This window comes from Blastomyces gilchristii, assembly GCF_000003855.2.
Source record: "Blastomyces gilchristii SLH14081 genomic scaffold supercont1.16, whole genome shotgun sequence".
NCBI classification, from domain to species: domain Eukaryota; kingdom Fungi; phylum Ascomycota; class Eurotiomycetes; order Onygenales; family Ajellomycetaceae; genus Blastomyces; species Blastomyces gilchristii.
In genome coordinates, this window is record NW_003101667.1 from 410,490 (window position 1) to 437,873 (window position 27,384).

The 27,384-nt window shown below is 36.5% G+C and overlaps 3 protein-coding genes across 3 annotated transcripts; 2 read left to right on the forward strand and 1 right to left on the reverse strand.

The window, feature by feature from the left end:
* The first annotated feature begins 9,134 nt into the window (after window positions 1–9,134).
* BDBG_06819 (uncharacterized protein) lies at window positions 9,135–12,183 on the forward strand. Its single transcript, XM_002622655.2, has 3 exons — window positions 9,135–9,845; window positions 9,904–10,605; window positions 10,671–12,183. Exons 1-3 carry the CDS (start codon window positions 9,561–9,563, stop codon window positions 11,703–11,705), a joined length of 2,022 nt encoding a protein of 673 aa, XP_002622701.2. The 5' UTR covers window positions 9,135–9,560; the 3' UTR covers window positions 11,706–12,183.
* On the reverse strand, window positions 12,035–16,520 carry BDBG_06820 (C2H2 finger domain-containing protein). The gene is made up of 3 exons (XM_002622656.2): window positions 15,448–16,520; window positions 14,111–15,229; window positions 12,035–14,039 (listed from the first exon to the last, which is right to left on the reverse strand). Exons 1-3 carry the CDS (start codon window positions 15,960–15,962, stop codon window positions 13,469–13,471), a joined length of 2,205 nt encoding a protein of 734 aa, XP_002622702.2. The 5' UTR covers window positions 15,963–16,520; the 3' UTR covers window positions 12,035–13,468.
* A 756-nt stretch (window positions 16,521–17,276) lies between these two features.
* Window positions 17,277–17,501, forward strand: BDBG_17488 (uncharacterized protein; the record flags this gene model as incomplete). The annotated part of the gene is made up of 1 exon (XM_031725193.1): window positions 17,277–17,501. The coding sequence occupies one exon, from the start codon at window positions 17,277–17,279 to the stop codon at window positions 17,499–17,501; it is 225 nt and encodes a 74-aa protein (XP_031579767.1).
* Window positions 17,502–27,384: the final 9,883 nt, after the last annotated feature.

Below are 27,384 nucleotides of genomic sequence, written 5' to 3' on the forward strand. Positions count from 1 at the left end.
TGAGATTAATAGCTGAAAGATTAGAGACTTAACTAGAATTAAGTAGCTCTGATATTATTCTTAGTGAGAATCTTATTTATAAGTAAGCTACTTATAGAAGCTAGCTAAGCAGTGACTCTTTAGAGAGAATGATAATCTCTGAAGTAAGTCTGAGAGAACAGAGACAGTGATCAGTTATATAAAGTGTTAAAATATATATATAGCTTACAATGTAAACTGCAGAGATCTTGTTCTGTAGTTTTCTTTTCTATTCTTTTCTATCTACTTATTTAATATATCTATCTTTAAGACTTTGTTCTCTTTTCTGTTATCATGATATTTTCAAATGATTTCAAAGTATCAGAAGATGTTAAAATACTGTAATTTAAAAAGAGTTTTTATATTCTGAGCTGAAATTTTCTGATTTTATAGATCTGAAATTGATAAATGTATAATAGTTAACTTCATAGATATTAGAAAAACTCTGAGAACTAAAAGTTTTCAGGTAGATATCATAGTCTCTGACTGCATACATTTATAATTGAAGAATAATAATAATAATAATAATCTGAAGATACTCAGAGATTAAGTGAGATTAGTTTTAATAAGCTATTCACTGTAGTAGTCTGAGTGAGTTTAGAGAGATAGTATAACATATGAAACAGAGTTATAAGAGTGAAAGCTGCTGAACTTAGTTATTAAACACTGTATTATATAGAGATTGTGTGAAAGTAGTAACTAGCAGACTAAGAAAAAGTGTAAGAAAAGAAAAGAAGATAACTGAAAGAGATAATAAATTAGTCACTAACTGTAAGAGTTAACTGTAAAAAGATAAATATTATTATATATATCTCATCTCTTTTCATACATTATATATTTTATCTATTTTCAGCATCATGTCATCTGTAAAATATTAAAAATAAAAGAAAAATTTAAAACTCAAGATCTGTAAGAAATTTAAGAGTTATAAGCTACTCTTATAACAATGCTGTGCATGTCTTTAATTCTTCTACTGCTCTGTATATGACATTAATATTATTTATTACAAGACTGGCTGAAATACTAATATAGAAATATGTATACATGTGTGTAGAAAAATTAAAGAAAAGTGCAGAATTTACAGAATTAAAAGTTAGAGTAGAAGAAATAAAGAGAAGAGAAACTGAAGAAGAAGAGAGTACAGATAGATCAGATGAATAATAACAGAAGTTATTTAAAGCTGAATACTTATAATCTAATATACACATAGACTAGCTGCTGAAACTATGAATTTCACATTTGATTTCATTTGATCTGATCTCATACATTTCTTGGCGTGAATACCGCTGTGACTAATCATTAAAAAAACATACAAAGTGACTATTCATCAGATCTCAAAATGAGACTATGACTTAGAAAAAATAAGAAAGTGATTTCATTTGATCTCATTTAGTTTCATTCTTAGTGTAAAGTAACTATTTTTAGACATTTTAAGGTTTTTTTTAGACTAGTTTTAAATTTTTAAAAAGTAACACTTTTTGATAACACTCAAATGAGATTTAAAGTTATTTAAAGTAATAAAAAGAATTTAAATTGAGAAGTGAAAATCATAATCTTATTTAAAAAATGTGATAAGAGTAGATAGTAAGTTTCACTGAGACAGTATAAGACTACTATCTAATCTTAAAACTGTGTAATGAGATTAATCAAATTGATAATGAGATCATCAAATATTCTGATTCTGGGCTCAGACACAGTCACACAGTCAGTCTATATACACATAACTCTTCCTATAGAAGAGAGAGAGAAAATGATAGAAAGAGCTTAAGAGTAGAAGAGAGTAGTTTCAGTGATGTTATTATCTTCAGAAATTAAAATGATCTCTGATACTGAAGCAATTAAGAATCATTAGTATATGAAATTGTGAAAAATAGAAGTGGGAACAGTTACTGAATAAACACTCACTAGTCTTAGAGTTGTATATGCAATTACAACACATATAAAACTTCTTAGAAAGAGAGATAGAAACATGAGAGAATGTAGAAAGTAGAATACAGTATATAAACAGCTCATTTTTATAATAATATCTCAGATAAGATATACAAGTCTCACATCTATAAGTGTAAAAAAGTATAACATTTATATTTCTGTTCTTAAAAACACAGATATCTTTTATCTGCACTATGAAGTCAGATAACAGATATTAAAGAATAGGCTGATAGAAGTCTATTATTCTGAAAGAATTTATTAGAGGAGATATATTTATAATATTGAATTTAATAGTTGTAAAAAGCTTCTTAATATCTGTAGAGATTATAACTCAAACACAGTGTTCAAACTGTCAAAGATATGAACACTTTGCAATCTCTTGTTTCAGAGACTCAAAATGCGCATTCTGTGCTAGAGATCACAAAACTAGTGAGCATAAATGTGAAACATGCTTAAAAGAAGATGAAATATGTCAACATACTCTGCTTAAGTGCTTCAATTGCAAAGAAAAACATGCATCTAGCTCAAAAGAATGTGAATTTACTCCAAGAACTCAGAAGAACTGGAGAAAAGATGAAGCTCAAAGTGAATCTAAAACTGAAGAGAAAAGTCAAGCTAGTAAATGTACAACTGCAAGCTTAAAAAGAAGAAATTCTCAACTATCTAGATCTTCAAACTTCAATTCTCCAGCTAAGTGTAAACAGAATTTGAATCCTCAAACTCCTGTTAAGATTAGAGAATTGAGAAATGACTCTGGTGATAAAGTAGATATAATGCAAGCAGTTGAGATTCCTACTTTTCAAAATAGTTATAATCTACTATCTGATGATAGTGATTAGATTCTACTCTATCTCTACTCTCTTTTAGTATGAATATACAACAAAAACAATAAAAAAAGTTTAAAAACTCTTCAAAAATCACATTTATTCAAAATAATGTGAATAGAAACTCAAATTGCATTTATTCTTGTCTTCAGATAGTATTTGAATAAAAAGTTGACTTTGTACTTCTTCAAGAATCAAACTTTGATACTGAGCAAAAGTATATCATTTCTCATTCAAGCTATTACTGCTTTCTTTCTGAAAAATCTGAGATAAAATCAAGAGTAGTGATCTATGAGAGAAAAAGATCAAGATATCAATTTAATTTGAGATTTGATATCATATCTGACTCTGATATTCTAGTGAGTGATATTATAGATAAAGAGAATGAGTTTGATACTATTCAACTTATACATATCTATAATGAAAAGTCATTGAAAGAAAACAACAATATCTGGACAATTGACAGAGGATTTTTAAATATAACTCTCTTAAAAAACTCTATAATTACAGAAGACTTCAATGCACATCATCTCTGATGAAACTCAGAGTACATAAGAGCAGTAAGAGCAGATAAACTGGTTGAATGAACTTTTGAGCATTCAATAGATTTAGTTAACAAGTCTGATCAACAAACATTCTTTAGAAAAGGCATGAAACAGAAATCTATTATAGATCTAACTTTCATGTCACAAAATCTAATTGAAAAAAGACTTATAAACTGGTTTATTAATTCAAATAAAACCTCAGAATTGAGTTATGAGATTATTCAATTTAATATTGAACTGAGTGAAAAACAAAGAAGTGAAAATCCTCTTCTCTCTAATCAGTATAACTTTGAAAAAGCTGATTGAAAAGCAGTTGAAGAAAGAGTAAAACAGCTGAAATCTGAAAGACAGAGTGAGCTCTATTGAAATCAAAGTCAAGATATCTCAAATGAAATGCTTGAGAATAGAGTAAAGCTGATTACATCTATTCTTCTAACAAGTATTGAAGAAAATATTTCAAAGAAAAAGTCTTCTGAGTATTTCAAACCCTGATGAAATGAGAATATCACTTCTAAAAGAAAGTAATTAGTCACTGCTAAGAGAGATTGAAAGAATAACTTAATATCTGATGAACAGTTCAAAGCTATTCAAAATGAATATTTTTCAGATATTAAAAGAGTCAAAACAGATTGCTGAAATAAATTTCTTAAAGAAGCATAAGTAAAAGAAGTTTTTAAAGTCTTCAACTATACTAAAACAAGAAGTGTAGCAAAGTTTTCAACCTTAGAATATGAATTTCAGAATGAATTGTATACAGCAAACTCTTTTGAGGAAAAATGTCAAGCTTTTATGAGAATTCTCTTTCAAAACTCATCACATTTAGAAGAGAAGAATATGTCATTTCATGAATATATTGATGAAAATAACTGGGAATGGCCTGAGCTTACATGTGATGAACTAGAGTCAGTAATATTCTCAAGTTCAATTAAAACTGCTGCAGAGCCTGATTCAATTAATCACTTAATTATTCAAAACGCATATTTCTACTTGAAGAATGAATATTTTGAGCTCTTTTTCAATCTCTTAAAAAATGATTATCATTCTGAATGTTGAAGAGAAGCTACTGAAGGAATCCTTATAAAACCTAATAGAAAAGCTTCAATTTCTAAGTCATATAGAGTAATATCTCTGTTGAACTGTTTGAGAAAAATTCTAGAAAAGATAATAGCTACTAGATTATCTTTTATAAGCTCTATTAGTGATTCTCTTCTATTTAATGAACAAATGAGAGATAGAAAACAATGTTCTGCAATTGACACTGTTCTTTCAGTTATTCATAATATTCAAGTAGCAAAGTATGAAGATCTGATCTCAACTGCAGTTGTTATTGATATAAAAGATGTATTTGATCATGTTTCAAAGTCTAAGATAATTCAAACTTTGAAGAAGTTAAAACTGTCACTTTCTCTAATAAAATGAGTTAATTGTTTTATATCTAAAAGAATTATATAACTATTCATTGATGAAAGAAAACAAGATAAAACTGAGATAAAAATAGAAGTATCACAAGAATCTTCAATCTCATCTGTTTTATTTGCAATATACACTGCATATCTATTCAAGAATAGAGAGATGAAAATAGTGAGATCTTCAAGTTATGTAGATGATATTGATCTACTCTACAGTTCAAAGACAATCAAAGAGAATTTAGAAGTGATTGAGAAAGCAGTAAAGAAAATCTTTTTTAGAGCAGATATCAATCTAATTCAATTTAATATGAATAAAACTGAGTTAATTCACTTTTTTCCCAGGTTTAATGAGAAAGAACTAAGTCTAACTCTTTTAAATAAAGAGATTAAACTCAGTTTGAATGTCAAATGACTAGGAGTATGATTAAACTTCAAGTTGAATTTTAAATATCATATTCAACAAAGAATTATCAAGACAGAGAGACTACTGAATAGTATAATCAGACTATCAAATACTGAGAGAGGTCTATTCTTTCAGGCTATGAGATAATTATACATAGCCTGTATTATCTCAGTAGCTGATTATGAAGTTCAAGTTTGATGAAACAATCAAGATAATTTCACTGAACTCTTTCAAAGTCTATAAAACAGAGCTTTGAGAAGAATTCTGAGAGCATTCAAATCATCTTCTATTAAAGCAATGAAAATTGAAGCTTCAATTTCATCTTCTGCTATTTGATTTGAAAAGGCCTGTATAAACTATACTCTGAGAGTCATGAAGATGAGCTCAAATCATATAATCAGAGAAAGAGTCTCTTCTTCATTTTCATCAGTTAACTCAGGAAATGAACTGGATTGAAATAGATTTCCTGATTGAAATGAGAATAATGCTTTAAAGAAAATGCTCTCTCAACTGTATAGACTATGTTCACTTATTAAAAATTAATTTTCTTCATTAAATGTTGAGAAAATTGATCATGAGAAGATATCTCTCTGAAGAGATAAGCTTGAATCTCTCATAGACTTATAAATAAGTGAACTATCTAAAGAGAGAGAATATGAACAGCATTTGAAGAAGATCTCTACAATCAATATAAAAGACTCTATTCTGATTTACTCAGATGACTCCAAAAATGAGAATTTGAATAGATTAGGTGCAGGCATTGCTTATACTGAAGATAATATCAATTTTATCTCAGATTTCTGAAATTTAGGCTGTGAATCTGAAGTCTTTGATGCTGAACTATTTGTAATAGTGAAAGCTTTCAAACTCATTGAAATAAAATCTCATAAAAGAGGAAATAGTTTGAAAGAGATATGAATATTCTCTGATAGTCAAGCTGCTTTAAAAAGACTTAGAAATAGTCAGATTCATAATAGTCAAATGAATCTTAAACTGATTTTAAACTCTGTTTTGAAAATTCAAAAGAGAAGAACATTAAAACTGATAATTCATCTGCATTGAGTTCCTACTTATATAAATATTCATGGCAATGAATTGGCTGATTCAGCTGCAAAAAAGGGTTCAGAATTAAGCAGATCTATTCAAAAAACAGTGTCCTGGTCTTTCATAAAGAGAAAGATAAAAGAATCTTGTTTAAATAAGTGAAATGAAAGCTGGCAGAAACAAAAGAAGAGTATACATTATTCAAGATTTGAGATAAAACCAAAGTGAAAATCTTGTTCAATTAAATGTAAAAAGAAAATATTCTCATCTATAATTCAGCTGAAACTAGAACATGGTTATTTCAAATCCTATATACAAAGATTTAATGACAGATTTGATTCAACAGAGTGCTCATTCTGCAATGCAAATGAAAATCCTGAGCATATTGTAATGCATTGTGCATTATACAATAGTCTCAGAGTCAGATTAAAGAAGAAGTATGATTTAAATCAATTAAATATGAGGTTCTTATTCTCAACTGAGACAGGAATTAAATACTTAATAGACTTTCTATCAGAAACTCAAGCAGCTACAAGAAAATGACTGAATTCAGAAGTATCTGAATATGAAGAGATGAAAATTGATTAGATATAGTCTGTTAAAACAGCTATACACTATCTTTGAATAATTTTATTTTGTTATACTCTCTCTTTACTGTACTTGTTTCTTTCTGTTCTTTTCTATCTGTCTATTTAATGTGTCTATCTTTAAGACTATGTTCTCTTTTCCTTTGTCATGATATTTTCAAATGGTTTCAAAGTATCAGAAGGTGTTGAAATACTGCAATTTGTAAACAGTTTTTGTATTCTGGGCTGGAATTTTCTGATTTTGCATATCTGAAATTGATAAATGTATAATAGTTGACTCTATAGATATAGGAAAAACCCTGAGATCTAAAGGTTCTCAGGTAGATGTCATAGTCTCTGACTGCATACATCTATAATTGAAGAATAATAAATAATAATAATAATGTAGAGATTATAACTTTGTGTATAATAAAACTCATCATAATTTTCTCTAGAAAAATTAGTATTAGAAAGAGAGAATAAAAAAGAGAAAATTTATACTCTTAATACTGTTAAGAAGAAAGATAATCTTGTGAGATAAATACATAATTATCTTACTATAAATATTTAAAATAAATATAATAATTGATGTCTGTGACTGAACTTCAGATAGTTGTGTTATACACAGTCTTTATACAATAGATTATTCTAGAGATTGGGAAAAAGAGTAAGAGTGTATATACTGAGAAATGAGATTTACTGAGTCTATGTAATATCTTCTTGAAATGAGAAGAGCTGAGAGCAGTAGCTGAAGTAGCAGAGATAGTAGAGATAAGAGTAGTAATAGCAGAGATAGAAGTGATGATAGCAGAAGTAGTAGAAGTAGAGGTAGAAGTGGTAAGAGTAGAAGAACAGAATACTGAGATAAGTATAGAAGATTAAGAGAAAGTGACAGAGAAAGAAATAGTAATAAAAGAGATAAAAAGAAATGTGAGAGACTTAACTCTATATAATATAAGTAATTTCTTTATTATCACATTCTTTAAGTTCTTGATTAATAACTCACTATTAAGATATTTACTATTATCAGTCGATATGAATCTGACAATATATGAAAATTCTATATAAATAAAAATAAATAAATCAGCATCTGTGTTCATGTAAAAATTATACTAGAAAAACATGATTAAAAGCTCACTGAGAAAAAGAATTAAGAGTGTATAAGAAGATAAAAAAGATATATTATTTATAATAATATATTCTGATAATTGTTAGAAAAACAAGTTCTACTTATATTTCATAATATATTTCACTTACAGCTAATAAACTGCTCAGTATAAGTACTATAATAATACTTGTTTTAAGAATAAGAAGTCATGATCAGAAACATATATAATATACTAAATAAATAGATAAAATATGTTAAATAAGAGAGAGAGTAGAAATCTTGTAAATAATAATAGTGGTTAATAATAATAATAATAGAGATAATGATTAAAGAATGAAAAAGTTAGTAAATAAATAATATAATATAGTGAAAGCTTTTTTATAAGAGTTTAAGTAGAATACTAGTTAAATCAGAGATAGACTGTATAATTATAAGTAATAGCAGTGTGCTAATCTGCATGAAGCTAGAGCTTATATTATGATTATATAAGTGTAACTGAATCTAGTGAGAGAGAATGTAATTTAGAAGAATGTACAGCTGCTGAATAATAACACAGCTGCTTCTGAACATGCTTATGAATGTAAGAGACTCTAGCAGCCACTAATTAATTTACATATAAGAAGCCGGTGTATGTTTATAATCTTACACTGACTTAAGCAACCTTTGAATCACATAGCAAAGCAGTAAAAAAATATAAATAAGACTGTAAGAGCTGCTCAACAGCAGATTAAAAAGAAGCTTAGAGATGTAAGAAAAACTCAAGAGTAAAAAGATAAAGAAGAATGAGCTGCTGTACAGCAGTAATTACAGTTGAATCAGAAAAAGATTAAAGAGTTCAAAAATCATCTTTCTAATTAGAAAAGTAGATTTTTAATTTTATAAAGAGTGATTAATTTACATTTTCAGAGCTCTGTCAGAGTGCTTATGAATTCACTGTTAAAGAAATCTGATAATATTACAATCTCTAATAATTTAATAACTGCTTACTTACTGAATCTGTCTTTATTCAAGATTTCATATTTTAAATGAGTTATTAAGTCAAATAAACATCTATAGAATTAGCTGTATATTTTTATGTGTAATTTTCTATATATATTTTTATCATATAATATATCACCTTAAAATCTAATTTTGTTGTTGAGATATCATTGAAAATATTTCATCATAGTCATGGCGAAATGACGGGTGTTGGGTGTAAGCGGGCGTTGAGTGGTTGATCACGTTACATCGGTTCCCAAGTTATGACTCTTCATCTCTAGAATTGAAAATAGTTACTTCTCCCTTTTGTGATCGCGCAGCTCATGGGTGTTTTAAACGGTCGTGAAAACTCGGTGGTCAGGCACCATTTCTTTTCGCGATCTCTTACACCAAGGCAACTCAAAAACCGAGATTCTAATATGATTGCAGTTATAATAACATATGAGCCTGGTTATTCCTGAATCCATTCTTGATCTATGGGTGTCTACAGTTGTGATGAGCCTCAATGAGCCTCTTGACTGGCACTGCCTGCCAAACCTTATCTCGACTACACCCGTTTCCCCTTTTCTCGCTCTTTTCGATATACTCTGTGCACAGTTTCCAGTCTTCATTTTGATACCCGTCGGAAGTAAAACGATATTGCCTTTTAGACTAGAGTCTGAGTTTTATCCTCTCTTGCCTTGGCCTTACACTTCTCCTCCCTCTTTTGTTTGCCCGGCTCCAGCGGTGGATTGAAATGTTACGCAGCCGCTTTGAACTGGGATCGACGATACATATATATAAAAATGAGGAAATCCGGCTTAGAACGGCCACATCAGTAGAAGTTTCTTGTCCAGATTCGATGGCAGATTTAGACCGCTCAACCCTACTCGAGGCTTTGCAATCGAGGGACGTTTGGGTCTTCTCGAAACCCCACTTGGAGTTGAAGATCTCCATTGGAATGGAAAGCTCCTTGCATAGATATGACAGATCTGTCGACGGGATACTGAAGGAGATGAGGTCCACTTTGATTAAATCACAGGTCAAAGCCAAACAAAAACCTTATCATTGAATATCCCCTTTCTAACATATCAGTATAGCTTTGGCATAACCTTCAAGCTTCTATGGTATCTGCGAATGACGAGATTCTAACGAGCGAAGAAGGGATTGATTCCTTAAACTGTGTCTTTGAATTCCAACAAAAGTCAGGGCAGTTTCCACTGCATAAACCACCGCGGATGCCCCACACCTTACGTACCCGTTCATCAGCCATCGATCCTCCACCTAGTGTTCTCCGAATTCACCTTTGCGATATCTGTATCCACTTCAGCTTTTTGTCAAAATCCTCAAATACTACTTCGAAAGCTAGCTTCGACAGCATGCCTAGATGTACTAGCTTTGAAGATCTATCATCCATTCTCTCCCCACCAGGAGGTTGTCTTGCAGAGATGGATCCTACACTAGAGCTAGGCGATACCTGCCACTCCTCTCTTGGCGGATCTCAAACGAGAGTCCAAAGTGACGATGATTGGATGTCTCTAGATTACGACTCCCCTTTTTGTAGCCAGCAGACCTCTTCCATTTACTCTTACAGAACTATGTCCCCCCTTCAAACAGAACTCCCGCGAGTGCCCCCCAAAGCCACATATCAGCCATTCATGACACTGCTCAACAGTGGATTCTGCGCGTTGTTAGGCCAAACCACTCCTCAAACCACATCTAGTATCACAACGATTATTGAGACTCCTGGCCCCAGTTTACAGGAATTTGCTCCGAGTTTGTTCATCCCCGGGTATGATACGGTAAGTCTTATTGCGTCCCGGGCAACTGCCGGATGTGTCTACTTGTCTGACGTTGCCCATTTCAGAATATACGACAGCGCGCACATTTTATTCCCATGTTATCTAAAGGGATCGCCGCTATGCTGGACAACGTCCCTCAACCGGATGCCAGTATTCAATTAGAGAGCGCTGCGAGCGTTTCGGTTTTTCCTGAAGCGAATTATGAACGCGACGGAAGAACCAGTGATTTCACGAACACTACAAATACAAAATCAGGGCTGAAATCTCTTCTTTGGAGATCAATGCATCGCCGGCTTTTTACGCTCGTGGCACGGCAATTACCAAGCCTTACAACACCCTTGAAACCTACAAAGAACGGGACATCACAAACTACCATACCCTCAAAATCGCCACCTGATAGTTCCATAGTTATATCAGACCCAGTTAATGATCAGAGCCTCCACCCAGCCAGTATATCAGATACAGAATGGTGCTTCTCAGAGGAGAGCGATGATGACGATACCCTCCCCACACTCAAATTAAATTCCGAACCGAGTGATCGCGATACCTATCTCACCAACTCCTTCCAAATCCAACACTCAGATCCTGTCCGCATCATCAGCCCCAACCATGACGACGAACATGACCTCCTCGACAATATCCCCAACACAATCGAGAAACCGACCCCATTCTCATCCCCCACAATCGCCATCCTAGACGACGACCTAGATATTTTAGAACACACAGAACATGAAGAAATCCTAATCTTAGACACCCCCTATCTTCACCCTCTACAAACTGAATCACCCGGCCAATCATCAACGTCCCTCACAAGCACGACCAGAAGTACAATCACAGCCACGGCCACAGTAAAAGGACACATCCCACCCTCAGCCTCTCCACCCAGTAGCGAAATGGAAAACCTCGATCCATCTTCACCCGCCATGATCCCGGAGGAACTCCTTCTCTCCCCCACACTCCACCCCTTCAATGCTACAATCACAGATCCCCACAATGCCACCGACCTCTTTGATGCAAAATTACCTAGGTCTCCCCACTCAGATGGAAGCGGTAGCGGTTTTGGAGGTGAGATCTGGGATGCGGAGATGTTACTGCTATAAGCATCTAATAACAGGTAAATCCCATATCTAACGCGGGATATATGCTCTATTGCTCTGGATGCACCTCTCTTATCTTTCCATCTGTCTATTTAACTCTTACTTTGGAAGGGAGGATATGTATGTATTCGTATACTTTGACAAGATATTCCTGTATTATTACCATCTTTCCGGTTACTATTATTATCCTTAACTCAGTTTTGTTTCCTCTCTCATTTTCATACAGATAATAGAAAAGCCCCTCGCTGTATAGCATTCTCTCTCACTAAATACTTGTTTAATTTGTATTTTTTAATATTTGTCCATGTTGAGATTTAAATCAGAACAGTAGATTATGAATGAAATTAAATATAAAATTAATTTCTCGAATCGTTCTCTAGGTTATAGCTAGCTAAGTGAAAACTTGTCTAAACGGGTGTATCCAACCGAAGGCTCGTTGGTGCTTTGCATTTAATATGAGATCAAGGGATTGAAATTTAAACTCGTATCGGAAAAATAAAAGCGAAAAGTGGGGGGGAAGGGATGAGAGAGAAGCGCATAATGAACATCATTGCGCAGGTTGAGAGAAATAGATTTGGGTTAAAGAAAATCAAAACCAAAAACCTAGAGACAGTCTCCCGTCGAACAGAGCTTCCTCAATCTAAAAAATCTTACATGCTAACATAGCGATCACGAAATGAAGATAGATAGATATTGCTCCTGCTTTCTTTTATTCCGTCCTTTTAGCCTCCTCCGACAAAACTCAGAGTAATCATAGATATCAAAGCTAACGAGGAGGCAAAGAAAATATATTAAATGTTCCGTGTAAAACAGGCATTTGTTATGGTTAATTAGGGTATATATACGCAATGAACGGGATAATATATACAAACATATGCAAATGGAGGCAGAGAGGATAGTGTATGGGAATAAAGGAGGTGGCACGGAAGGTAGAGAATAAGCGAGGAGACGAGAACATTAAGGGGCGAGCCAAAAATATAGAATAAGCGGAAACAGTTAAGCTTTCCCCCCTTCGGAAGGTAAATAAACCGGGCGGGGAAAAAAAGGAGTAAGGGTGAGGGGATGTATGATCTAATCAGGCCATTTATGGATATATGTGTAGGTATATGGCGATAGGAGGACGAGGATATGGTGGGAAAAAGAATTATCAAGGGCTGGTGTATACATACCGTATAATGAAATGCACCGGTGCAAAAGTAATTTTTTTTGGGGGGGGGGAAACGCTAGCAGAAAAGGGCTAAATGAGGCGGAGGGAACATGATGATGGGCAGATGAATTAGGATAATCAGTGAAAATATGGATAGGTGGTACGGTAAGTGTAGGTAGGAAAACATAAATAACAATGGCAAAGAGACTATACCGTAGACAGATAGGAAAGACGACCAAAGCCAGCCGTATATGAATAAAAATGAAAACAAACCCCAATCCCAACCTGAGGAAACTAGCATTAAAACAAGAAAGAGCAAAGGGAAAGGGAATTGAAAGATGAAGACACGGACCAAGAGAGCAGTCAAACAGGAAAGAGAAAACTGAACCGCTGCATCATCGAGGAGGGAATTTCTAGAAAGATGGAAGACGGCCGTAGGGAAAACAGGCAACATGCTAGAATCGGATAGAACAGAGATTTCATCATTGGTGAGAGAACCAGTCAATATGAAACCAAACTTCCAAGCAAAACTCAAAACGTATAACATAAGCAACACATACACCTCCTTTTTGTATTTGCAAATGCCAGGAGATAGTCAGATAAATAACCCTGAAGACTATCATGGCTCTTCCATTACCTCATCAATCGTATGCGATATGCGTGTCCCGTTGGTTGGTCCACTTTCAATATCCATGTTTCCATTCTCCCCAATCTGGTTTTCAGGACTCCGCCCGCTGTGCTCTCCAATGCTAGCAAGTCCACCCTCCGTTGATGACTCTTCTTTCATGCATGCATTTTCCAATATATTTGTCCACTTCCCACTTGCGCCCGCGTGGCTGTGCTTTAGATGCTGTCTAAAATGGTCTGCCCGATAAAATTTCTTCGCCTGGTTGCATTCTCCAAATTTGTGCACGCTAGTCAAATGATCGATTCGCCGATCCCAGTCGGGTTGTGGAAAGTTGGCGAACTCGTCACCGCAATATCCACAGGTGTCATGGGAAGGTCCCGTAGGGGATTGACAGTTTGCGGAAACAGATGGGTGGAAAGCAGCTTCAACGCCGGATAATGCAGCACATGACCAGGAATGTCGCCGCAGGTGAAGGGAGTTTTGATGTCGCTCAGCCTCATTCTTATTTTTGAAGCGCTTGTTGCAAAACTGGCAAGTATATTGTTTCTCCATTTCATGAGCGCTAAAGTACGATCAATATTAGCTCATTTAGACAGAAAAAGAAATTTCTGTATACAATAATGGGGGGCTCACAGTAATTCCTCAGCGGTCTCGAACTTCTTCGGTTTCTTTGGACAACATTCGCAGATGTGAAGGCGATTTATCCGTGGTGGCGCAGCTTTGGATACACTCAGGTTATTCGGAAGCGACATATTACGGACGGGAGGCGCACTTTTCACGTCTCCCTGATGAGGGGTTCGCGACGATGCAAGACCGGAGAGCGATTTACGTGCACCAGGGCTCATAAAGCCTTTTTCATAAGAGGAGGCGAGATCTGTCGTTGGAGAGATTCCTCCAGGAGAAGGGCGATCGAAAGAGGACAAGCTGGTCATGCTGCTAGCTGCAGCAGAGAGTCCTGTGGACGATGCATAGGAACCAGTTCGCAAGCTTGCCGAAGACACTGAGGAGATAGAGCCATGACTTGGCTGGTACCGGGCACCAGGTGATGTGCAGCCATTGAATGGAAATCCAGATGTTCTACGTTGGTCTAGATCACCGTTGCTGGCGCTTGTGTGAAGAGCATGCAGTTCGTCCGAAACGGCTCCTCGTGGTGGAGATGAAGCTCTTCGTTTCATACCCTGTCTAGACAATGGAGACATGCCACCCAACTGAGATGGCCCGTGTTCATCAACGCTTAACTGCCTAGACTGCGCTGCTTCGTCTATTGGGAACTCTATATCTGAATCAGGAAAAAGATTCTGGTCATAACTACCCCTATTGGATCGACTATATAGGCTGGTTGCGTCGTCATTCGCATGATGTGTCCCGGGGGAGAGGTTCCTATCCCGGAAGTGATCGAAATCAATGTGATGAGGTGTGGTGCTATCAACACTCGGGCTACGACAGCTGACATAATCTGTCCACCCTGGCCGGGTCCCTGGCGATATTCCGGCAGATTGAGGTCCGCTTTGCCAGCGAGATGCTGCATCACGAGGACTCAGAGATCCATCTCCAATTGACAGGCTTGAAAGTCCATTTCGATTTTTTGAGTGAAACGGGAGTGTCGTAAACTCCTTTTGACTGAAACTCCCTAGACTGGCAGATAGGCGAGGAGGGGAGCTCGGTTTGCCTATTTTAGAGAGCAGGTGCTGATCATAAGCATTGGAGGATCGTTCTACACTCTTCTCGGATAGCGGTTTTTCTCCTTGTAAACTATTAGAACAAAATTGTATGTGCACATTAGCATAGAGTACTGTATGCGGCTTGTTTTGCTAGAATTGTGCATATCATGCGACTAGAGAAAGCCAGAGAGCAATGAGAAAAGAGAACGGGGAACATGAATCAGAACGTGGCCGAGGATTTTGTGAACGGGTTTTTTTTTTTTTTTTTTTTCCCTTTTTTTTAAAACAAAAGTGCTGGGATATACTGACCGTGGACTCGGTAGACTAGAAGCAGCTGGACTAGGGAAGGAAGTGCCTCTCAATGTCGAATATGAAGATCTGTTCCTCAATGATGACGAGACTTCGGCAGGCGACATCGCGCTGCTCCTTTTGATATCTCTGTCCAAGGTAACTCTCTCAGTTCGGCGGACCAGCTCTGGGCGACTGTGACCACCACCTACAAGGCTCGATGACGGTTTTATGGGAGGCAGAGTAGGTTTCCCAAACCCTCCTTCCTCGAAACTATTCCCCCATTTCCATCCAGAGTCGTGCCCAATTGCAAGATCTTCAATGTACCGAGGTGGGGGTAGTGGCGGCGGTGCCACAGGCTCTTTCGCATTTGGAATGGCCATTGGACTGGGTGAAGTCGAAAGAGACCGGAAGGGAAGATTGAGCGCTGTAGACTTGGAAGCAGGCGATCGACGGCGATCGTTGATTGAATGGTTGAAGTCACAGACGAGAATTGAAGGCGGCGAGCTCATGGGTGGATTACTATCCATACTCATCACATGAACCGCCACGAGCTGAGCATCGAGATCAGAGGGCCTGGAACAGCGAAACGGAAACGGGAGGAGGCTCGTTTAAGCCCGTAAAGGTGGGATAAATAGTGGCGACGGTGGCGACGGTGGCGATGAGAGACGGGCCCGACCTTGATGGGCTCAGCTGGAGCAGCAAAGTGCTGGCTAAATAGCAGTGGTAGCCAAGCACGTAGCGAGATGCATAGGGCTTAGAAAACGAATGACCATGGAAGTGACCATGGAAGTGGAGAAAGGGAAGGGCAAGGGGGAGAGAATAGAGGTGAGAATGAAGAGGACATGAGGCAGCAGAGGATCGAACGAGAGAGGGAAGAGGGGGGTTTGGAGAGATTTGGGGAGATTTGGGGAGATTTGGGGACGAGAGGAGTGGAAGTGGAAGTGGTTGAAGTGGTGAAGTGGGCGGTGATGCTGAGATGTAGCGCTTGTGGTGGTGGTTTAGCGGTGGTTTAGCGGTTCACGGTGGTTGAGGAGGAATTGGCCTGGGCTAGCTGGGGCTGGTATGGTACTGGTACTGGCACTGGTACTGTATGTATGTATTTATGTATGTATGTATGTATGTAGATGTTACATGTACATTATGGTTATATTGGTATTACTGTAATATGTTTACTCGAGGTATTTATATAAATACAGTACAGCCAGTACAGTACAGTACAGAGCACTGTCGGTTATATATCAGGGCTAACAGATACCTAGGTGAAATGGGAAATGCCGGCCACCAGCCTAGTTCAATAACCTACCGTAGGCATAACCACCCAGCCACCAAATGTGTATTTGGTAGGGCTGAGTCAAGGATACACAAGGCTTGTAAACCAACACCAAATTCTGACATCGTATTATATACAAGCGAAACATACAGTGCGCTGTTATGCTGGGGAGATTGTATTACCGGCGTTCTTGCTGAGGTGCATCACATCTTTCCTATCTAACTAACCCCCTCCCGCTCCTACAGGAACCAAAGGAGTTCAACAACTCAACCACTCATATGGCTTCGATTCCAGACTCCGATTTGTCGCAATGAGACTGCTTGGTTTTGAGGAAACTTTCCTATATCTGTAGATTTGGCCTGTCGCTGCTCCTGCAACTTTGACAATACTCAAGGATCTTGTTTCATCCGCCAAGTCGCTAATAGTTCATTTGCATCCCCCCCTAGGTTCCTTATTGGGTCTATAGGATTACGGAGGCGGCGAGAATAAACGGAGGAACCGATGAACAAGGCGCTATGTGACAGACAGCTGTCTATCTATATTCACTGCTGACTTAGAGGTGAGGCTCTCTATTGCCATGGGGACTTTCGCTGTTGCCTCTTATTTCAATCTCAATGATGATGATATTAGCCTTCCACCGGACATATCGGAAGCCCAATGGAAAGAAAGTACAATACATAATCTGGCAAGCAAGCCCGTAGGGATGAAAAAGCGCACCACCAAAGCCGACCAGCCACCAAGGCGGGACGTTTGGATGGAGGCTGTGATGAATACCCTGTATAAATTACTGATCAACGAGTGAGAACGGACGCCGTTGTTTGTCAAAAACTCGGCTCCGCATTTTTGAGAAGCCAATTGTTCAGTTCATCGCTACCATATGGATAGCGGAACAAAATAGCTTTTGGAATGTGGGCAGAACAGCTGACACAGCAGCTGACAGAATAGCTGACGCAATAACTACATTGAGAGGTGTTGATTGACAAGAGTTATTCAAATGGCTTCTCTCTGTCCCACTGACATAGAAAGTGAGAACAGCAGCGGGCTTCGCGGAAGTGACCACTTTTTGGAGGCTGGCTAAGGATCGAATTTCTCGTATGAAATGGGTTCCACTCCGAGTCCTTGCTAACAACCCATGCCCCGGTTGCAACGGAATTTCGAGCTTGGAACCTTTCTCCTGATGACAGTCTTCCAGCCATCGATTCTTCCTTCAACCATTATGGCACACCAACTTTGAGGAATGCATGTGCTACGTGTGTGAGAAAGAAGAACCTTCGACTGAAGTCTCCATTGCCCTGGATTTCTGACCCATGGATCAAGGAACAATAATATTGTGCTAGTAGTGGAGAGCGGGTGATGACACCCTCCCGCACAAGACATGGAGAGCGTTCATACCATGCCTTACAGAGCAGTAGGGTTGGCCTTTCAAGCATTAGCGACTGGAACTGCGACACGGGAACTGACCAACATTCAACAGAAACGACTATCTTCACCGCGAAGCGCGTTTCTCTAACCTACTTTGGGGATCCATCTAATACCTTGGGACCTGCTCGGCCCTTCTCTATTATTACCCTGGAAATATTATATTTTCCGTTTCTGGTATTAATAGGGAAAATTATATTGCCGTAAATGGTCCATGTAACTAATGCGCAGTTAAAAGGGGGGCCCCTATCAATCCCGCAAACTGCTATCATTTTGAAAAACATCAGTAATTCGTGGTTGAGAAGTTTTATTACATACAATCTTGCTTGCTTGTTTGATGGGAGGACTCATCGCAACAGGGCTGATATCCAGATACAGGTACGATTTTTTGACTGGCCAGCACATAGTTACAAGCGCAAGTGTGGTGTTACAGCCTTATCAAGTTTCGATAAGGTAATCAATAAACCAAGCCCTGTGGGCGTCCTACGACCCGTCGCCCTTGGAATGCCGGCAGCCAGCTCAATCACCAACGGATCAGACGAGCAAACGCGGATGAGAGGCAGGAGATAAAGTGTCGATACAAAAGAAATATGTTTCAAGGAAATTCCCAGTCTTGACCTACGCGGAGCTTCGACAACCCAGGAGAAACCAACCACCAAACATGGAAGAAAAAAGAGAAAACAGAAAAAGAAGAAACACCCCAATTACATCCCGCATTAGTTTCACTATTTTCCTTCGCCTTGTAAGGATTTTAAAACAGATATCAATCACCGTAACATCCAACACACCAACCACTCCTTATCAAGCCAAACAATCGACTGATCATCGCGGAGTTTTTTTTTTTTTTTTTTTTTTTTTTTCTCCTCTCCCTCTCTCTTTTCTCTATTCTCTACTCTTCGCTTGACTTATCCTGTCTCTTTGATCCCAGCCTTCATCAACCATTCCCGGCTGCTCCCAACCTAAAAACGCCGCGCTCTCCCTCGTAATAACACAGTCCAGCTATTTACCATGCCGCCACATACACAAAACTTACTCACTGCATACTACTCCGTAGCTATCATTGTCCGCAGCTCTACGGGCTTTCATGTACTTTTCCCTGTTTCCGTTGGCGAGGATGCCTATCACCCAAAATGCCGCGATTTGGGAATGATATGGAATGAGCCGTGACCCCAAGAAACTAGCAACTTAGGACTCGGAATGGAGCGTATTTGTCTTTGGTCCATATTTCATTCCAGTTGACTTGTCTGTCAGCTCTGTCTACCGAGTTACTCCACGCCTTGTCTACAGAGAGCAGAATTAGCTACTTGGTTTCCGGCGCATATAAAAAAGGAATGAGGCGGAGTGGTACTTCAGTACGTATTTGTATAGTACAACGCCCGTGGTACGGAGGACATATACTTATTATATGTACGGAACTATTATCATTGGCTCCTCATCTTATTGTGGTCAGCATGATATCAGCTTACCAAGTACCCCAGCTTCACGGATTTATCGCCCCCCATGGAAATTGAGAAACGCTTCAGCTCAGCAGGCTAAAATAATAGCGTCGTTTCTAACGTCGCTGCTTCGATATGGCCTGTAATTTATTCCAAGAATTCTTAGGATCCTGAGCTGCATGCCTAACAGGTATTGTAAGTCTGGGCGAAAGGTGGAGTTTAAATAAAGTAGAGTAGTTAGAGGTCCCTAAGAACAAGAAATAGTCGTCGCTCTTCCCCCTCCGCTCCGAGAAATTATTTCGAGAAACTCAACCACTCCAAACTGAACTCCTTCTCGCAAGCCTATTACGCAGTATACAGAAGATTCTCAGAGCACGGTTCCAAGCAAGGTTCGCACTGTTCGCAGCCACATGTCTGGAGTAAGCCATTAGGCTCAAACCCTTACCTACCCAAAAACTCCACACCGGACCCCGCGTACATTTCTCCTCTCCCGCGCACTTGTCGCGTCATTCCCTGCCCCAGTGTGCTGTAGCCAGTTGGAATTCGCAAAATCGCAGCCACATCCTGATTTCTTGAAGAATCATTGCGACTTTGAAAGGTTAATTACAGCAGATCACGTTTACAGTGAGAACCTGGGTCGGGATTCGGCAGGATGGCAGACTAAAACAGGACTGCTGAAGGAGCGGCGGAGGGCTCACACTCACATCAGAAGTCGTCTAGACCGCCAATTGCTCTGCCTTAGCCTTTGGCGCGGAGGCATCAGCGTCGGTTCCTTGGGGCTCACGGGCGGCTGTAATGCTTATCTGGGTCGGGAGAGACAGTGGCCCACTTCGTTTTGTTGAGTGGGTTGACTGGTTCTCCGCTGACAGTCTGGGCTTGTGGCAGGTTAAGAAGAAAAAAAAAAAAAAGAAAAAAAAAAAAAAAAAAAGAAAAGAAAAAAAGCAAAGAGAACAGGAAGCTGACGGAATCCAATTGTCCCGGCATGTCGGACACCCTCCGTTCCGCTGAACGGCAAAACATAACAACAATGCTATTCGGCCGCGACTCAAATGTTTTTGAAGTTGGGGCATGTAGCCCTGGGCCTAGTGTCTGGCAGAGTTCTGTTCCTTTCTGAAAGTTCTCCACACGCCTCGCAGGGCGTCACCGAGCAGATCTCCACCTTAATTCTTGTTTTCCCTTTGGGTGGAGAGGTTACCCTCAATGGGGAGAGGTAACCAATTTCAAGACGAATGCCCTATCTCGAGGCATTCGTGAAGTCCGCAAAGCCCAACTGTCAACTCCCTCGGCCCTGGCAACACGCCAATCCATTACGATAATCACCCCGGTCGGGTCCGAACCCGTTATCTCGGACAGTTCCTGAGAAATCACTCAATCGCGAATGAAGCATGTTTGAAAAACGGATAATTACTCGCGGTCCCACTGAACTATCTCCTATTGTGGCAGATGTATTGCTTGCAAAAACAGAATTTTCCTAGCCCCCTCTGAAAATTAGTAGCGGAACACTGCAAAAATCAAAATATTCACATTTCTCTAGAATCATCAATACATGTCTTTTTCATGTGGTTCGGAAGAACGTACGGCCGCCGGATAATAACGCGGCCGCTTCCGAATACGCTTACGAATGTAAGGGCCCTAGCGGCCACTAGACTGGCCGGCGGGACCATGAATTTCACATTTGGTCCCATTTGGTCTGGTCCCATACATTTCTTGGCATGAATCCCGCTGGGACTAGTCATCAAAAAAACATGCAAAGTGACTATTAATCAGATCTCAAAATGAGACTATGACTTAGAAAAATTAAGAAAGTGATTTTATTTAATCTTATTTAGTCTTATTCTTAGTATAAAGTTACTATTTTTAGAGATTTTAAAGTTCTTTTTAGACTATTTTTAATTTTTTAAAAAGTAATGATATTTGATAATACTTAAATGAGATTTAAAGTTATTTAAAGTAATAAAATGAATTTAAATTAAGAAGTGAAAATTATAATTTTATTTTAAAAATGTAATAAGAGTAAATAGTAAGTCTTACTAAGATAGTATAAAAGATATAAAGCTTGTATAATTGAAAGATTACTAGCTTGTGAAAAGTTATATGATGAAAGGATTAGTAATCCAGATCACATGACCTGACATCTCTACTCACCAGAGTAACTATACATGATGCTATATATAAAATTCACCTTCAAATCAAGTACAGGTACAAAAAATGACTGGAAAATGTGTAGTAATGAAAAATCAGTTATGAGATACATCATTTTCTATCTCTCTATTCCTTCATCTTCATATTCTTCTTTTAATATGTATATTTCAAACAGTTAATCTCTTTAACACAGGTCTTGTAATAATACTTTTATTCCATGAAAGCTTTGATATGTGTGAGGTTTTTCAGAATTGAAAGTGCAGTGATCTCAGAATCAGTGAGTAGATCTTCAAGACTATTTCTCACTGAAGATTCCCTCGCTGTAGATTCCCTCACTATAGTGATATTTCTTGTAGATATTGAAGAATTATCAGATTCAACTATGAGTTTCAGAGAGTTCAGTGTATTCTGCACTAAAAAGATAGATATTCTCACAGAGATATCATAGTCAATTCATCAATTATTAGTGAGTATGAGAAATAATGAACACTCAGATTGAATTTCCTCATCAATGAACAGATTATCAATTGATGAATCAGAAATTATCAAAGAAATTATTGCAGTGAATAGATCTGATGTCACTGAAGGAATTACTGCAGTCACTTTACAGACTGCATTGAGTAGAACCTTCAGATTGTGTGTTGTCAGTATTGATGAATTAGCAAGATAAAGATTCTTCTGAAAGATGATATTCTTTGATATGTATAAACGCCCGTTGAAGGAATTCTTGTGAGGTTTCATGAAACAGGCTGATACATTGATAATCTCTGCGAGGTTTGTTATCTGATAGGTCTCTGATTCATCTGTAATAAATAGTTGAGTTCTACCTTCATTATTATTCTTCTTTTCTTTGAATTCCTTTATTCTTGCAGTGTTGTAGATCCTTCAATTATTCAGAGCACTGTCAGAATTGATTAATTAACAGGTGTCAAAGTAAGATCTCTCACATTCAGAACATGTAGGTGAATTTCCTGAACTCTGATGATTTCAGAAGCCCTCTTGTGAACTATCACAATCACATCCAGTACAGCCTTCACGGGCCGAATTCAATGTATTGTTGTTAGAATTGATAGGTGTAGTGGTTATTGTAGCTGTTGTAGCGGTGTTAGCCGCAGAATCTGTATTCTATAGATTCTTTTTATCTTTTGAAGAATTAAGTCACAAACAGATTTCCTTCATGAGAAGATTAACATTCAATATCACAGCTGTGAATTTGAAATCCTGTATCTCCTTAATCTTCTTCTGAACATAATTCCTTCAATTGTTGAGTAGAACTGAGTAGAAGGTATCAAATATTCATGCATCTGAAGAGAAAGTATTCATCATCTTCAATTTCATAATAGTGAACTGAAACTTATTAAAGAATGTGTGTAGATTGATGATCTGTGTATCATCAAGTGACATGAATTTCAGAACTGCCTCACAGTGTAACTGTGTTTTTAAGATAGAGTATTTCTGTTCAATCACATTTCATAGAGTATAAGTGATCTGATTTTCATCATATTTGAAGAAATGTGATCTGACACCTGCACTCAGTGAGTTTGAGATGAATGTGTAGAGTCATCAGTTTCTGATGTCTCAGAATAATGCTCATTTATCATCTCTTTGTAGAGAGTTCTGAGTCTGTTATTTCTCTATCATATATCAACACTGTATATCAACCAGTTTTGATTTCATGAAGATGCTTCATATAATGTAATTAAATGTGTCAGTTAAGCTGTTTGATCTCACAGCATTCTTGACATCTTTCTTGAATTAAGAGATTGCCTTGTCAACACAGCTATTCAGTTTATAAAGATTGAATTTCAACCTTTCACTGAGATTAGAATTCCATGTGGCTGTACAGGCTGTTGAGATGATAACAGAATGATTATTGATATTCTGTGATCAATCTGTAGAGAATCTCTGTTGACAGAGTTTTTCCAGTTGTAATTCAAGTTCTAGAACTCTTCACTTCTTCTTCTTCATCTCAAATGTTATCTTGAGATGTTTCATCTGTTGATCTGATATTATCTTATCTGAACAGTAGACATCTGAGTGTTTATTATTCTCATCAAGAGAATCAGTATTAAACTGTTGAGTAGATTGAGAAACCGGCCTGACTGTGTCAGAAGCTGTATTCAAACCAGCTTTGAATTGAGAGAGTGTTTTGAAGTGTTTATCAATGAAACTTTCAAATGCTTCAGAAGAATGTTCACTGACAGATTGTAAGTGTAAAGAATTATCATCATCAACTGCAACTGACTCAGTGAAAAGAACATGAGATCATGAATGTGTATGTAAGTGAGATCATATTGAATCCGTCATCTTGATGTTTGTTTTATTGAATTCTTGTCAATATTATTCTCGTTTTCTTTCTTTTTTTTTTTTTTTTTGCAATGTAGTGTGTTTTCTGCAAGCCTCTTTTTTTAGTGAGCAGTAGTATTATTGATCAACAAGATCTCAATACTGATAGAATAAGATGATTTTAACTCCTGATGAGCGTATTGAATGAAGCAGTAGTTAAAATAATGATTATATTGACAAGAAATCCTGAATTGGCAGTGTTTTTTATGCAAAACAGGTCTCATAACCTGTGAAAGGTGTAAAGCTTGTGTGATTGAAAGGTTGCTAGCTTGTGGAAAGTTATATGATGGAAGGATTAGTAAGCCAGATCACGTGACCTGACAGATAGTATAAGACTACTATCTAATCTTAATACTGTGTAATAAAATTAATTAAATTAATAATAAGATTATTAAATATTCTGATTCTGATCTCAGATATTATTATACAGTCAGTCTACTAGTTACTAATTAATTTATATATAAGAAGTCAGTATTATAAGAGGTCTACACTGAATAGATTAATATAATATATAAGTCTTATATAATAAAAGTAAAAAACATTAGAGAAGGAAAATAAAAAGAGAAAGTATGAGAATCAGTGATCAGAGTGAATATTTATACACATATAAGATAAAGCTTTAGAATGAAAGAATAGAAACTCTGTGAGTTCTTCAGCTAAGAATTGATAATCAAGAATTGAGACTTTTGATAGAAATCTTATAAGAATTAATAACTGAGAATCAGAGCTTTCAGTAGAAATCTATAAAGTGTAACAAAATAATCTATCAATCAGACATAGTCTGCTATATTAGTTCTCTCTTTTCAAAAGTGAGATAGAGTTACAGACATATAGTTCTCATCAGTCAAGAGCTGCTGTTTCAGATAATACAGAGCTTGAAGTTCAGATCAGACAATTATAATTAACTTATTTTATAAGATATTATCAGCTACAGTTACAGAATCTTTTATTAAGAATATCTTCAATCTCTTATTCAAGTTCATTATCTTCTTCTATGATCTCTGACAGCTGTCAGTTGAAAGTCAGTTAAGAAGAGAGTGAGTTAATGACAGTGCAGCAGAGCAAGCTTGTATGAAAGATATTATAAATCTCTTATAATGTGTTAAGATAGTAATTATAACTGTCTAGAACTTCTATCACTTTGTATTTAACATAACAGTAGTTCAGTGTATGAGACAGATATGTAATTCATATATTCTTAAAATTCAATCACATCAGATCTTCTATCTTATATTACTCAGCAGAGTCTCAGTGAATATTAATTTAATTCTCTTAATCTTATTTAGTACTGATTATGAAGACTTCTGCTCAGTCACAGACATCTCAGAGCTTTATTACTATATTATTAGAGATCTGAATCAGACTGTGAAGATTTAATATGAACTGTGTGATCTCTAGAAGATTTAACACTTTCATATGATAACTATATATAAGAAAGAATGAGCTTACATCTGTTGAGACAGTATCTCAGTCATTGATGATAATCTCTGTGTGTAGAAGAAGATTATATTAATCATCTTATAAGTAGTTACAGAACTTATAAAGATAATTCTTTACAGTCTGAATTATTCATTCTGATATATCATCAGTCTCAGAGTGATAAGTAGTTGATAAATAGTATATAATCTTAAGAACTTGACAGATTCTTATTCAGAGAGCACTTATAAATTGACAGTCTTAATTTAATATAATAGATCTCAGTAATTCATGTATCTGATAGAGCAGACTTTATAGAAAGACTTCAGTAACTTGTTCAGTATTTATCTTATCACAAAATTTTAATATTACATCTTTACTCAATTAATCAATAATAACTAGAATATTCTTATAACTCTTACTCTTGAAGAGATTAATAGTGAAGTTAATTATCATATCTTATCAGATTCTATCAGAGATATCAAGTAGTTTCAGTAGATCTTTTCTATAATTTCTTCATGAGATGATAGAGAAATAATAGTTGCAGTTTTGAATAAAGTATCTGATACTGTTTAATATCTCAGATCAGTAGAATTCTTAAGAGATTATATAATACAGTTATTCATAATCTGAATAACTGATTATATATGAATTATACATCTCTTGTATTATTCAGATATATAAAGGTTCAGACTGAGAGACTCAGCATTATTCACAGAATTATAGAGTGTTATTATCATCAATTAAGTATTCTGAGATGTTAATCTTTATATGTAGTTCTGAGAGAAATCAGAATTCTTCTTAATATACTACTTCAGTGAGTGCTTGAAGAAGTTTGTCAGTTTGAGCTGTTATATATCATAGCTCATTCAGTGTAGATTTAGAAGAAGTTGAAATATCAGTAACAGTTGAGAGAGAGAGTATATCAGTGACAGTTTAAAGAGATAATATTCTAATCAGAGAAGTGTATATAGTGTCATGAGTTATTTTATCATAATCAACTAGTATCTTCAGATTCAAGAGCCAGTGCTCTTGATTCATTTAGTGAGTGTCTGTTATATTAAAAGACATATCTTACTCTTATCATAAGAAAGTATCTGTTATCAAGTTCTGACTACTGAGGCAGTAGTGTATAGTGAAATGAAAACAGCTTAATAGCTCAGCTTATCACATCTGTCATTTAATAAGCTTACAGATAATTGTGAAATGCTTGAGATTCTTATAATCTGTAATTATCTCAAATCTAGAGATACTTTGAAGTTCAGAGTTTTATTCTTTTAAATAGTATACTATTGTAAGAAGTTTCTTATTATAGATCTTAAAATTGTATTCAGCAGAACTCAGTTTCTTAGACATGAAGATGCATGATTGTAAGACATCTTTATTATTATATTACAATATGACTCTCTCTATAACATAGTCAGAGAAGTCAGCTTCAATAATTATTTTATAATCAGAGTTAAATATCATTAGCCCTGGTGGCTGAATGGTTAATGCAGTCACTCAGTAGCGCCTTGGCGTGGGAAACCAAGATGTGTGGGTACAAAACCCGCAGGGGATACATTAAATCTGAAACTCAAGCACCTCAGGTTTCTAATAAATACAGAGGTGTACAAATCACTTCAATGAATCACTCTATGTTCCTGGGCTGAGAAGTTATCATTACATGTATCTAATTGTCACTTCTTTGTATTTTTCTACGTTCTTGTTATCTTGGCGTGGTCTCAACACCTGTATTTCCTCCTGTATAATTAACACTTGACCTGTATTTAACATCACGCAAGGACTCATTATAAGCTTCACTTGCATATGAGTATAATGAAAGAATAATAATAATAATAATATCAAATATTATTAGCAGAGAGATATTAATAAATATCTTCTTTATTTATATGAATACAGCTTCAGTGTTCACTGATCATTGAA